The following is a 14284-nucleotide window of genomic DNA, read 5'->3' on the forward strand; positions in this document are numbered from 1 at the left end:
GTGGCTTTACTCATGCTAGGCCACACTCTCAAGCCTGCTGGGCGTGTATGTGTGTGAGTGTGCAATTAATTGTGCTGCCCATGTCAACTCTCTGACATTTTTTATTTTGCCATTGATTTCAGCTGTTAAGTAATTATCAGTAACCGTAAGTGTTGACAATAGAAAAGACTTGCTTTTTAAAAAATGGCTACACTCAGTTTCATTTTCAAACAGAAACGAAAGGAAGAACTTATCCAAAGTGTTGACACCTATGCTCCAGGCTGACTTCCGCCCCCAATGGCCCTGCGACGCCAGCTCCTCGATGGGCCTCTGGCATGCAGGGAAAGATGCCAGCCAGCTGACCACTGCTCTAAGGGCTAGGGCTCTAAGTTATTTGCTTTCCTTTCACTTTGTACATTTTTGGGAAATGATACTTATCTCTGGGTCAATTTTCACACAGGGGAAAAACATTCCTTGGCTATTAAATAATTGGCATATGAAGTAGAATCAGATATTGAATTTTAAAATATATATTTCCTTGCAGATAAATTCTACTAACCTGACAGCTATTTTACCAGTCCAGCCCCCACTGGCTGTTTTGATAGTAATGATGCATTTGAGAGCAGTCAGTGTTAATAATCTGAAAAATAACCCCGGAGCATGAATGTGGTGTTAACTGTAACATTTATGGAAACGTTTTGCCTATATGTATTTCTAAACCCTGCCTAACTGACTTCAGCCCTGATTACTGACTGGTACTCCCATCTTCATAGCTCTTTTGGTATTTCAGTGTGACTTTGCTTTCGGAAAACCACAGATTCCAGCATAATACAAGAATAGTTCAACTGAGATACCAGTGATCACCTAATCTGAAAATAAATTCAGTTAAAAAGGAAGAAATAGCTAAACTCTGCTTTACATTTTGCCAGTCTGTTTCATGTGCCTTAGCAAAAACCCTCCAAAAAACCTTGGGTCATATCTAGATGTTAGAATCCTAGTGGCTAGAGTTACAAAAATAAAAATAAAAATGTAGATATTAATGCTTCTTTAATGACAGTATGAAAAACACGATTAAGAGAGAATATCCAAGCAATAAAAAATACACGTATTTTATTTCACAATAGGTTGAGCAATATGTTAAAATCCTAAGGGAACGCTTTAGAGGTGCTTACACTGCCACTGAGACCTCAGTTCACCTTGTGTGTTATCAAAACTCAGTCTCAAAATGATTCAGAACCTTTTCTCTAAGGAAACAAAAAAGCTGCAGTTTGCTTTGTTTTACTGGATCTGATCACTGTTCTCATCATAGTAATAGGTCTCATGACTACTAGTTCTGTAACTGTCATAACGTCATGAAAGGAAATGTCAGGAAACACTGTTGCCTAAGAGTGGATATTTACGTGTTAAATAAAACTCAAAGGAAAGCACTTCCAGTTTTAAAGACTGACCTTTCTCTTACTAGAAATTGCTATGGGAAAGTACTGATTCAAAAGAAAAAAACAAGTCAGAGCAAATGTTTAAACTGACTAAAGTTTCATAACATTTCAGGGTCTAACACTGGTTCCTTCTGAAAAGATGATATACTTCCAAGTACCAATCACTGTTCTCTGGTAAATTCCTTTTTCATTACAATTTCTTTACACAATTTAAGGGGACAAAAACTAGGTAATTAAAGACAAAGGTGTTTTTTTTTGTACTGTTGATTTAAAATCTATAATTAATGTGCTTTTATTTAAGAATGCAGCAGAGATCTTAATTATGATTGTAATATGCAAATAGATTCAAAATGAAACTATTTAAAAAATATTTTTTCCATATTCCAATCCCCAGACAAATAAAATGAACACTAGTCAGTGAATAAGTTGATTATAAATAAAAACATGTGTTTTGAAAATTTAATAGGTAGATGGATATTTTATGTTTGTATTTAAACATTTCATTTTTAGAGCAAGTAGTTGAACATTAAAGTGAATTAACCCATTAGCACAACATCACCTGAACAGTTAGTTGTTACTTGATTGCCTAATTAGCAGTGAGGTTTTGCATGTATCCCTCTCATTTAAAAATCTATTTTTAAAATAAATTGTGGTAATATACATAACATAAAATTTTCCATTTAAACCATTTAAAGTGGAGGCAACTGGAGGATCAGGGGAAGGCACTGCCCCCATCACCCCACTGCTGCTGCCAAAGTGGGCCTAAGCCATCAGTAGGACAACCCCTGAGGGCTCCCAGACTGTGAGAGGGGGCAGGCTGGGCTGAGGGAGCCCCCCTCCAGTGCAGAAATTTTCATGCACTGGGCCTCTAGTTTGTAATAAAAGTTAGTATAACGCCGATTATTTAATGAATATATGCATGGCTTACCTATTAGACCTTGCATATTCTCTCTGTTAGCTTAAATATAAGGTTTCTATATTATTTGGCAAAAGGTCATCTACCTGAAAGTTACTGATACACTGGGGAAAAATAGTAGATAGTTTACCAAATTTTCCCAAGCTTGTCTTCTTGAAAATGCACAGAGTAACTGACCAACAAGGTTCCTTGAAGCACTACTTTGAATTCAGCACAGGCTTGTCAGAACACACAGTTAAACATCTGTGTTTATAATAATGAATTAAATGGCTTCAGAAATTGTGGAGAGAAAAGTCTTCAGATGAAAAGAACCAGTGTAAGAGCTCCCAGTACCTACATGTGGCTAGCTGTCCTTAATTTCCTACAGCTTTCCATTGTTCAAGAGTTGCTCAAACATAAAAGAAACTGAGCTCCAATACCTGATGTGTGTTCCCTTTATGTTTTGGTAAATTCCTTTCCAGCTGTACTTTAATCAGAATTGAAAAGACAAGAGAAAAGTCCAAGGAAAAGCAGTTTTAGTCTCTTACAGACCACACAGAAACATATCTATAATAAAAGCATAATATGCTAATTAGACCGGACAGAGGACAACCTTCCGGACAAAGCCGGGGCTGTGAGGGCCGAGGCTAGCTGCCTTGGCTGTGAGGGCTGAGCCCCTTGCATGAATTTCATACATCGGGCCTCTAGTATTCAATAACTGTTTTCACTGTTAAAACCTACATCTTAAAGGAAAAACGTGTTGGTGTACTATACTGTCCACATTGCAAGGTTATTAGCATTTCAGCACTGGGGTTTCAAGAGAAGTGCTTGGAAAATCTGTTCTTTACTTAGATATTATGAGTTAAATTTTTTGGAAGGGAATGTTTCTTCTATTTGAATACTTTGCTGTAGGACTTAATCCTCTGGTATCTGTGTTCTGAAAAGAATGAAGGAGACTATAGTCAAAAGACATTTTGGAATAAAGCAAAGCATTAAGAAATCTTGAGCTTAATTTTCTCTCAACTAATTATCTGTAATAAAACTTTTAAAGAATCTAAAAGAAATTCCCTACACTGGCCTTGAACTTTATATTAGGCCAAGTGTTTTAAAAAAAATGAACAGGGAACCCAGCCGGTGTGGTTCAGTGGTTGAGCGTTGACCTTTGCACGAGGAGGCCAATGGTTCGTTTCCTGGGCACAGGTCACATGCCCGGATTGCAGGCTGGATCCCCAGCAGGGGATATGCAGGAAGCAGGCAATCAACGTTGATGTTGATGTTTCTCTCTCTCTCTCCCTCTCCTTTCCTTTCTCTCTAAAAATCAATAACAGCATACATTTCAAAAAATGAACAGGAAAACTAGAAAAATTCATTTAAGCCATAGGATTAAATGTGCAGGATTAAATGATTAGGCAACATATGTAAAACACTGGTTCAAGTAAACAAGAAGCAAAGTGAATGCTATGCAGTGCTACTCCAAGTATGGTCTGCGGACCTTTGTTACCTGCCTGTGACAAGGATAGGAAGACTAACGGAAATCTGATGTCACCCCACTACTTTCATTGTATTTTACAAGAAAATTAGTCCACAATGCTTTGGAAATTATTACAAACTATATAAAAAACAAACACACACCAGTCTTTCCCTACAGGCAGTTGAACGACCATTGGTCTATAGCAACTAAAGTCACCATCAAACTCTTCCACAGTTCCCATTAAAAACTAAGAATTTCAAGAATATCTGAAATATAAGACATTTATGTTGCTCTTTTATTACCTTTGCCCTATAAGGACTATTTTAATATTAGTAATGAGACTGACTTGGGGGGGGGGGGGTGAGGTACAATGGTAATTTTAAAGCAGGAAAAAGTATATTGCAGAGATCATCTCCTAGGATTTTTCATTTATTAAGGCAGTAAGCACTGCTTGTGTTGGTTCCTGTGTGTTCAGTATGAAGTTACTAAGATAAAATGATGGGACATCCCTGCCTGTTGGAAACTTCATGTCTAATGAGAAGCAGTGTTTTCACATAGGTACTTTCCCCTTGAACTACTATAATGTGAAAGGAATTATATTTAGGGAGATAAATATATTTTTTATATATCAAGTGAGATGCCTGGATAAGTTCTATAAACAACACTAGATAACAGTGAAAATAAAATTCAAAATTTGCCAAAACAATATACACAGTTAACAGAGAGATACTTCTTTAATTACATGAATAAAAGTATAAATAATAAGAATCTTTGTCAGATTCCTTACTTATAAATACTACAAGGGAATTTTATGAAGGACACACCAGCCTTCATAAAATTTAAGAAGGCCTCGAGGCATATGGTACAGAAATTACATAACAAGAAAAGTTGCAGTGAGCCAGCTCTGATTCTGGGTTCTTTTACTTGAATGTGTAAGTAGGGAGTGTACCGTACTCAGAAGTGGGTATCTGCCCACAGGCTCAGTTAACAGATAGAGAGCAGACTGTTAATGGTCTGCACACAGCAGGCAGAAGTGGTGTCACAGCAACACTAAAGCATGTTATAAAAACTGTTTAAGTTCAAGAATGATCTAAGGCAGTGATGGCGAACCTTTTGAGCTCGGCGTGTCAGCATTTTGAAAAACCCTAACTTAACTCTGGTGCCGTGTCACATATAGAAATGTTTTGATCTTTGCAACCATAGTAAAACAAAGACTTATATTTTTGATATTTATTTTATATATTTAAATGCCATTTAACAAAGAAAAATCAACCAAAAAAATGAGTTTGCGTGTCACCTCTGACACGTGTCATAGGTTCGCCATCACTGATCTAAGGCAATAAATAGAGCATACTTATTTTTTAAGAAACATGGCTATTCCTTTTTTTCCTTCAAGGAATTCTGGAATGTAAGCCCAATAGGTAGGACTACCTCTTGTTAAAGTTTCTGACTTACAAACTTAGCTGGAGACCAAGTTTCAGGAGCAAAGTAAAAAACCTAATAGTATAAGCCATCCTGGGAAAAGGAGAATGAGTCTGCACAGGTGAACTGTCGTGAAGCCATTACCAGGTAGATGGCTGAATTTTTTTGTGTTACTAAAAATTCTGTGTTACTAAAAGCTAAGGCCATGCTATTAGCTGTCTAATATCCTGACCTACTCAGACAGAAGCAGAAAAGAACCCAAACGGCTAAGTAGAACTGTGTTTTAATGTTATTTACTTTCATACTTGACATTCTTTTTAGCCTTGTTTTTAAAGCTCAAAACCAGAGAACAGCAAATATGTGAGAACACAGTAGGGGCTGGTTTTCCTTGCTCTCCCTTGCTGCCTGCTTAGACCTGGGACCATGGGCTGGTCCCTGACCCATCCATCTTCCAGGCCAGGTTCCAGTAAAGCTGAGGGGCTAGTCACTCTTGCCCTGTAAACTTGGACAGTAGCTACCCACACCACCTTTGATGAGTCCAAGCTGGAGAGGCTCTGTTCTCAAAGGAAGAACACAAACACTGCTTCTGCAAGCTGGATGTTAGTCAGCCTCATGGTGTTGAGTTCAGTTCAATGTTTACTGAACACTTTTCCTGAACCAGGGCCTATGCTAGATGTTAAAGACAGACAGACACAGACACACACACACGCAGCTCTTGTCCTCTAAGAGTCAAAGTTCTTCTCACAGGCCAGTGATGGCGAACCTTTTGAGCTTGGCGTGTCAGCATTTTGAAAAACCCTAACTTAACTCTGGTGCCGTGTCACATATAGAAATGTTTTGATCTTTGCAACCATAGTAAAACAAAGACTTATATTTTTGATATTTATTTTATATATTAAAATGCCATTTAACAAAGAAAAATCAACCAAAAAAATGAGTTTGCGTGTCACCTCTGACACGTGTGTCATAGGTTCGCCATCACTGTCATAGGCTCACACTTTCACATTTTATTTAGAGGCATAGACACAATAACAGAAATTAATATAGTTCAGATTATAGTAATTAGTACAAGGAAGAAAATAATGCTGAAAGACAAACAGATATTCATGAAAGAGAAGAAATGCTGTAAGAAAATATGCAAATATTTTTAATCTCCAAACTTCCATACTTCTCTGAACCCAGGCCTCCCCTGGTATAAGAGTTAAGGCAGATAACTGTTAAATTCCTTTCCAACTAAAAAAATTCTATGATGTTAGATTTTAACAAGGACATTTTCTACTGAACTTGACTAATCCCATTAAGTAGCTCAATAATTTTGACTTTAACCCCCCGCCCCCCTCCCCCCCCAGAGCCTAGCCTTTTGCCTGTTACTTCAAAGAAAGCAAGATGGGTAACGAGCAACTCTATTGGAGCCATTGGAGAAGATTCAGCCAGGATTCTCATTCTTGCCATGTCTGCTCAAATCCACATGGTCTGATCTGGAAATACGGCCTTGATATGTGCCCTCAGTGTTTCAGTACATGAAGGATATAGACTTCATTAAGTTGGACCAGGTAAACTTCCATGAATGGGTCACTTAAGACATCTCCCTTACCACAGAATGCTATCTCTTATACATGAAATAAAAAACTTCAGTTATTTAAAAAAACACAAAAAACCCCCAAAGCCTAACAGCCATTTTTAACAGGGGCCCTTCATGCAAACTGCTCTTTATAGAGAATCCTGCACTGAACTGCCAGCCTCTGCACTGACCTGCCAGCCTGTACGGTGTTTCTGCCATCTAAGCCAGCCCTTATAAAGGAATTCCTGGAATCCTGCTTCAACCAATAGGACTGAGGCTTTCTCCACCTAATCGGAGTTGTGCAGCTCTGACCAACCAGAGTGGTTCTATTCTGACCAATCAGGACAGTGCCTTTTGAACCAATCAAAATGTGAGGATTTGGAGTCCTCATTTGCATGAAGACAGACCAATCAGGGTAAAGGGGTGGTGACTTCTGTCCATATAAGCCAGCTACCCTCTGGCTCTGAGAGTATACTTTCCTTTTTCACTGAACACTGCATTTCCCTGGCTGAGCTAAAACAAAGATGTCTTATCAGAGCGCAGAGGAGACCAGTGAGGACCAGAGCAGAGCTGTCTACCCAGAGAGAGGCCTGGCCTCAGGGCTGCCTTACAGTTATGCTGTTTTCACAGCCAAGCTGTATCACAGTTGAGCTGTTTTGCACTGAATAAAGCTTCCTTCTTTAATACACACCGAATTGGGGATTCCTAATGGGGGTGAATTGGTGTTAATAACCATCAATTGACAACCATAAGGAGAGAACAACAAATTATATACAGCATAGGAGTTCTTATAAAACCAAAAGACACATGAACACCCACTGAAAAATAAGAAATGTGTATTTCCAATGCAATTATAAAAAATATTTTAGATTCTTTTGCATGCACTAGATTTTCAGTTCCTAATATAATCTGACACATAAAAGGTGCTCAATATATAATTGTTGAACAGGAGAAACCAAGATGGTGGCATAGGTAAACACCGGAAATTGCTGCCTCGCACAACTACTTCAAAAATACAACTAAAAGACAAAACAGACATCATCCAGAACCACAGGAAGGCTGGCTGAGTGGAAATTCTACAACTCACCCGGAACTGGAGTTCAGAGCAGTTGGGAGCTTGAGATTCCCTCCCAATTGAAAAAGACTACCATGACCTCAGTTGCCAGCCCTTTCCACATGCATGCGCCTCCGAACCTCTGCACTTTACTTCGACACCTCCTCTGAGTCTCAGTGTGCTTTTCTCTTTCCTTCTAGTTGTAGAATTTCCACTCATACCGGGAGCAACTGGACTGTCTGGCATCGGGCGGAACTCGAGGGCGGCTTTCTCTCAGAGGTGCAGCGATTACTGGGACACTGAGACACGGGTCCTCTTAGGGTAGGATTGAGGAGCAGCCATAGCTGCTTGCTCCGCCCTGTTGACCCCCTGAGAACCCCACTCCACCCAAGCTGTGTGCAGAGACTTTTGCATATGAAAGGCCTGGCCCTTTGCAATCTGAAAATTACCTAACAAACTGCAGCTGGGTCAGAGAGACCCAGAACTTCCAAAAGAAGGCCCAAGGCCCCACAGCAGCTTGCACTGCTTCACAACTAGGCCTCATCTGGGCAACTCCAAACCCCAAACAAAGAAGAGGAATCTGCAGATCTCTCCATAGCTCCTGCTGGGTAGCCTCAGGCAGAGGCTAAATTAGCACCTCCTTAGAGATCCAAGAGCCAGTGTACCCAGTGGTCAGAATGGGACCAACCAGATTACAACTCCTCAGATCCATAAGGGACACACTCAGGGGGCAGATTCAGTGAGCACTAAAGCCCCACTGAAGCAAGTCTTGCCCCATAAAGTTGTCTCCAGCACAGAAGTTCTCCCACTGCAGACACAGCTGATTCTCATAGCCAATTGGCCTGGAGGTCAATTCCTCCCAGTGATACCTACAACAATCAAGGCTTAACTACAACAAGACTATGCACAAAGCCCACAAAGGGGTGCACCAAGAGTGGTGGCTGAGCCACTGGGCCCTATAGGACACCTAGCACAGAAAGGGAGGCTGAGCCACTGGGCCCTACAGGACACCTAGCACAGAAAGCCACTCTATCAACACAGGGAAGCATAAAAAATGCGGAGACAAAGAAACAGGTCACAAATGACAGAAATGGAGGAAAGCAAACTACTGCATATAGAGTTCAAAACCACACTTGTAAGGTTTTTCAAGAATTTTCTAGAAACCACCGATAAATTTAGTGAGACCCTCAAGAAATCTAGTGAGACCCTCGAGGTTATGAAAAAGGACCAACTAGAAATTAAGCATACACTGACTCAAATAAAGAATATTATACAGAGTTCCAACAGCAGACTAGAGGATCGCAAGAATCAAGTCAAAGATGTGAAATACGAAGAAGCAAAAAACACCCAACCGGAAAAGCAAAATGAAAAAAGAATCCAAAAATACGAAGATAGTGTAAGGAGCCTCTGGGACAGCTTCAAGCATACCAACATCTGAATTATAGGGGTGCCAGAAGAAGAGAGAGAGCAAGATATTGAAAACCTATTTGAAGAAATAATGACAGAAAACTTCCCCCACCTGGTGAAACAAATAGACTTACAAGTCCAGGAAGTGCAGAGAACCCCAAACAAAAGGAATCTAAAGAGGACCACACCAAGACACATCATAATTAAAATGCCAAGAGCAAAAGACAAAGAGAGAATCTTAAAAGTAGCAAGAGAATAAAAGGCAGTTACCTACAAGGGAATACCCATACGACTGTCAGTTGATTTCTCAACAGAAACTATGCAGGCCAGAAGGGAGTGGCAAGAAATATTCAAAGTGATGAATAGCAAGAACCTACAACCAAGATGACTTTACCCAGCAAAGCTATCATTCAGAATTGAAGGTCAGATAAAGAGCTTCACAGATAAGAAAAAGCTAAAGGAGTTCATCACCACCAAACCAGGATTATATGAAATGCTGAAAGGTATCCTTTAAGAAGAGGAAGAAGAAGAAAAAGTAAAGATACAAATTATGGACAACAAATACACATCTATCAACAAGTGAATCTAAAAATCAAGTGAATAAATAATCTGATGAACAGAATAAACTGGTGAATATAATAGAATCAGGGGCATAGAAAGGGAGTGGACTGACTATTCTCAGGGGGGAAAGAGGTGTGTGGGGTGCGGGAAGAGACTGGACAAAAATTGTACAACTATGGATGAGGACGGTTGGGGGGGGGGCGGGTAAGGGCAGAGGGTGGGGTGGGAACCGGGTGGAGGGGAGCTATTGGGGGGAAAAAGAGGAACAACTGTAATAATCTGAATAATAAATATTTATAAAAATAATAAATATTAAAAAAAAAGAATGGTTAGCAATTTACTTTCCCTTCTAGTCACAGTGTAAAGCACAAGTAAAATTCAAAAAGCATATCTTATTAATTGAATGCTCTCATTACTGTTGCAGTTTTGAATAAGCTCACTTTGGATGGTTAAAAAAAAATTATTGTTGAACAAATGAATTCAATCTAACAAAAATCAAGGACTCAATTAAAACAGTCAAATATCCAAATAGTGTGCAAGACTTAAGGTAATGGTATTACCTACCTGTGGTAAACACATAGTGACTGGAAATCTGTATTACCTTCCTGGAAAGCAATTATAATATCTTTTGCCCAACAAAAGGTTCAAGTTCATTTCCATATCTGGTAATTATTCAGAGAAATAATGAAATAAGTGCTCAACAGTGTATGTATTAAAAAAACACACCAGGGTGGGACTATATCAAACTTAAAAACTTTGCATTAAAGGACACTATCAACAGAGTGAAGAAGTGACACATGGAATGGGAGAAAATATTTGCAAATCATATATCTGATAAGAGGTTAATAGCCAAAATATATGAAGAACTCTTACAACTCAAAAATAGAAAAACAAATAACCTGATTAAAAAATGGGCAAAAGACTTTAACAGACATTTCTCCAAAGATAATATAGAAATAGCCAACAAGCATATGAAAAGATGCTCAACATAACTAATCATTAAAGAAATGCAAATCAAAAGCACAGGGAGGTATCACCTCACACCACTGGCATGGCTACTATTACAAGAACATAAATTAACAAGTGTCAGCAAGGATGTGGATAATTGGAATCCTTGTGCACTGCTGAATATGAAATGGTACAGCCACTATGGAGACCAATATGCAGCTTCCCTAACAAATTAAAAATAGAATGACCATATGATCCAGCAATTTCACTTCTGGGTATATGCCCAAAAGAATTGAAAACAAGTCTAGAAAACAAGATTTCCACACCCATGTACACAGCACCATTATTCACAAAAGTCAAGAGGTGGGACCACCCAGTGTCCACTGACAAATGGATAAAAAACAATGTAAATCCATACAATGGAGTATTATTCAGCCTTAAAAATAAAGGAGATTCTGTCACATACTACAATATGGGTGAACCTTGAGGATGTTATATTAAGTGAAATAAGACAGTCACAAAAAGATAAATACTGTATGATTCTACTAATATGAAATATCTAAAGCAGTCAAATTCATAAAGATAGAAACTGAACGGTGGTTGCTAGGGCCTGGGGGGAGGAGGAACTGGGAGTTGTTTACTGGGTATAGTTTCAGTTTTGCAAGACAAAAACATTCTGGCAATCTGTTGCACAACAATGTGAGTATATTTAACATTACTGAACTGTACACATTAAAATGGTGAAGGTGGTGCCCTAGTTGGTTTGGCTCAGTGGAAAGAGTGTCGGCCTGTGGACTGAAGGGCCCCCGTTTGATTCCGGTGAAGGGCACATGCGTGGGTTGTGGGCTTGATCCCTCATAGGGGGCGTGCAGGAGGCAGCCGATCAATGATTCTCTCTCATCGATCAATGATTCTCTCTCATTGTTGAGGTTTCTATCTCTCTCTCGCTCTCCCTTCCTCTGTAAAACCAATAAAATAAAAAATAAAATGGTTAAGGCGGTAAAAAAAAAAGGTGGACTTCATGATATATGAATTATATCTAAAAAAAAGTTATGTGAAAAATTTTAAGAGTTACAAACTGTAAAATAAAAATGTGTGTATAGAAAATAAAATGCAAGAATCTATTGAAAAATGTTAACAGTGGTTAGATTACAGGTGAATAGGTATTTCTCCACATTTTCAGACTTTTCTTCTGGTGAGAATGTACTGATATGTAAAATACAAGATATATACTTGATATACAAAAAAGCAAGGTACTTTCTCTATTTAGGGGTAAAAACAAGAAGGATGATACCTGGGCTGGAGTGTTTGCAGTCACAGGAGATGGTGACTCACTAACTCTTGGCTCACTTGGGGATGCGGCCGAGCCCTGCGACTCCTGGCTGGCGGGCTGGTCTGGAGACAAAGCATCACTACTGTCTTCGTCAAATGAGAAATCTCCCTGAGTTTGGGGATAGCCTTCCTTCCCAACACCTAAAGGAAGAAATGATTTGTAACTGATTTTTGCCTTGGAATACCAAACTTAAAAGGAAAAAGGAAGAGAATATTGTTTTTTTCTAAGAACTTAGGAATCTGGTTAAAAAAAAAAAAAGAACATTATGTACTTCCCGCCACTACCTACTTTAAGTACTTGGGCGGGGAGCGGGACTCAAACCTGAATCTAGTCAAGCCTTTGAATCCAACTGCCAGTTATAGGAAGTACAGGAGACAGAAAGTTTTTAATGACACCTGTGGATGCAAATGCATCCAGTAAAATCAGAATGTGGAGATGCCACAGATAAAATCACCACATTCATCAACAAATAAATACAGTGGGGCCTTGACTTACGAGTGTCCCGACTAACGAGTTTTTCGAGATATGAGCCGTCTCTCGGGCGATTTTTTGCTTTGAGTTGCGAGCTAAAATTCGGGTTACGAGCCAGCTTCAGATACCCCACCGCTAGTTGGCGCAGCGAACGTCACAGTGAACGCCACAACATCAGCCCAGCATCACGTGTCTCACTCATTCACTTTTTGATTTGACATACGAGTAATTTGAGTTACGAGCTCCATCACGGAACGAATTAAACTCGTAAGTCAAGGCCCCACTGTAGTAAGAAATGAAAGGAGGAGGAAGGCCCATGTAAAAGATTAAGACTTAAGAGGTGTATCAGCCAAAGGGAACATGTGGACCTTATTTGGATCCTGATATGGAATCCAACTATTACAAAGCATTAAGAGGCAATAGGGAAAATGGGGCTGGTGACTGGGTATCGTGTTAAGTCCCATTTCATGGAGTGGCCCAGCTATACTGATACCTTGCTTTTGGGAGCCCGTTTCCTTGGGATTAAAAGGAATCATAGCTGATTGTACTACTTCGAATTATGGACTACGAATGGCCTAAGATTGAAATTCATACTAATGCAAAACAGAAAGTCCCCGTGAGTAATGGAAACTATCATAGTTTTCAAGTAGAATATTAACTTTAAAAAGTTGCTTGCTGAGCCCTAGCCGGTTTGGCTCAGTGGATAGAGTGTTAACCTATGGACTGAAGGATGCCAGGTTTTGATTCCTGTCAAGGGCATGTGCCTAGGTTGCACGCTCGATCCCTGGCCCTGGTCTGGTATGTGTAGGAGGCAACCAATCGATGTGTCTCTCTAACACTGATGTTTCTTTCTGTCTCTCCCCATCCCTTCCACTCTCTTTAAAAATCAATGGAAAAATATCCTCAGGTGAGGATTAACCAAAAAAAAAAAAAAAAAAATTTGCTTGCTGAATAAGTGGCATTATTCTGGAATTTATTTTTCATGCTAAATTTTATACCAGAAAAAAGTGGAAATATTAGTAACAAAGTATGATAAAGTGAGATAAGATGGACAAAATACTACCATTCATAATGAATACATATATACTCATCTCTATTTACCTTGCTGAATAACACAGAACAAGCTATTTTTCTTTATCTTTCTTAGAAGTAAAGAGAACAAAAATAATAAGAACTTTGTAAAAATTTTAAACAAAACAACATAAACTAAACAGTATAGTACAATAAGTCTAACTTAGATGATGTGATAAGGAAATCAGAACTTAAAGACTTAAACGTAGGATGTAAGGAGAATCTCCGTGTTACTGGTAAGAGATGCTATTCTTAACAGTATCGAATATACAGTTAGCCCTCTGTATCTGTGGGTTCTGCATCCTCAGTTCAAACAACTCCAGATCGAAAATAGTTCCCCAAATGTTACGTTGTTGCTGACACGTGCTACACAGTTAGGCCTAAGATGACTGCCTCTGTAGTGAACATGTACAGACTTTTTCTTGCCATTAATCCCAAGCAATATAGTTTAACAATTATTTACATAGCATTAACATGGCATTAGGGATCTAGAAGTGATTTGAAGTGTATGGGAAGATGGTAGGGAGGTTAAATGCGAATGGCATTTATATACAGGACTCGAGCATCCAAGGATTTTGGTATCCACGGGGGGTCCTGGAACCAAGCTGCCTTGGATGCTGAGGGACGACTGTAACAATCATCATGGAATCAGTGCAGGTGTTAATGTCTAACCCA

General features: G+C 39.2%; 1 protein-coding gene across 3 annotated transcripts in view; it reads right to left on the reverse strand.

The window, feature by feature from the left end:
* Positions 1-14284, reverse strand: part of MRTFB (myocardin related transcription factor B) — a 191957-nt gene that overhangs the window by 29048 nt on the left and 148625 nt on the right. For all 3 annotated transcript variants that reach the window (XM_081089067.1, XM_081089066.1, XM_081089068.1), the window contains one exon: positions 12029-12207. In XM_081089067.1, the coding sequence (XP_080945193.1) occupies positions 12029-12207 (179 nt within the window). The remainder of the gene's footprint in view (positions 1-12028; positions 12208-14284) is intronic.

This window comes from Myotis nattereri, assembly GCF_964212035.1.
Source record: "Myotis nattereri genome assembly, chromosome: 4".
Taxonomy (NCBI): domain Eukaryota; kingdom Metazoa; phylum Chordata; class Mammalia; order Chiroptera; family Vespertilionidae; genus Myotis; species Myotis nattereri.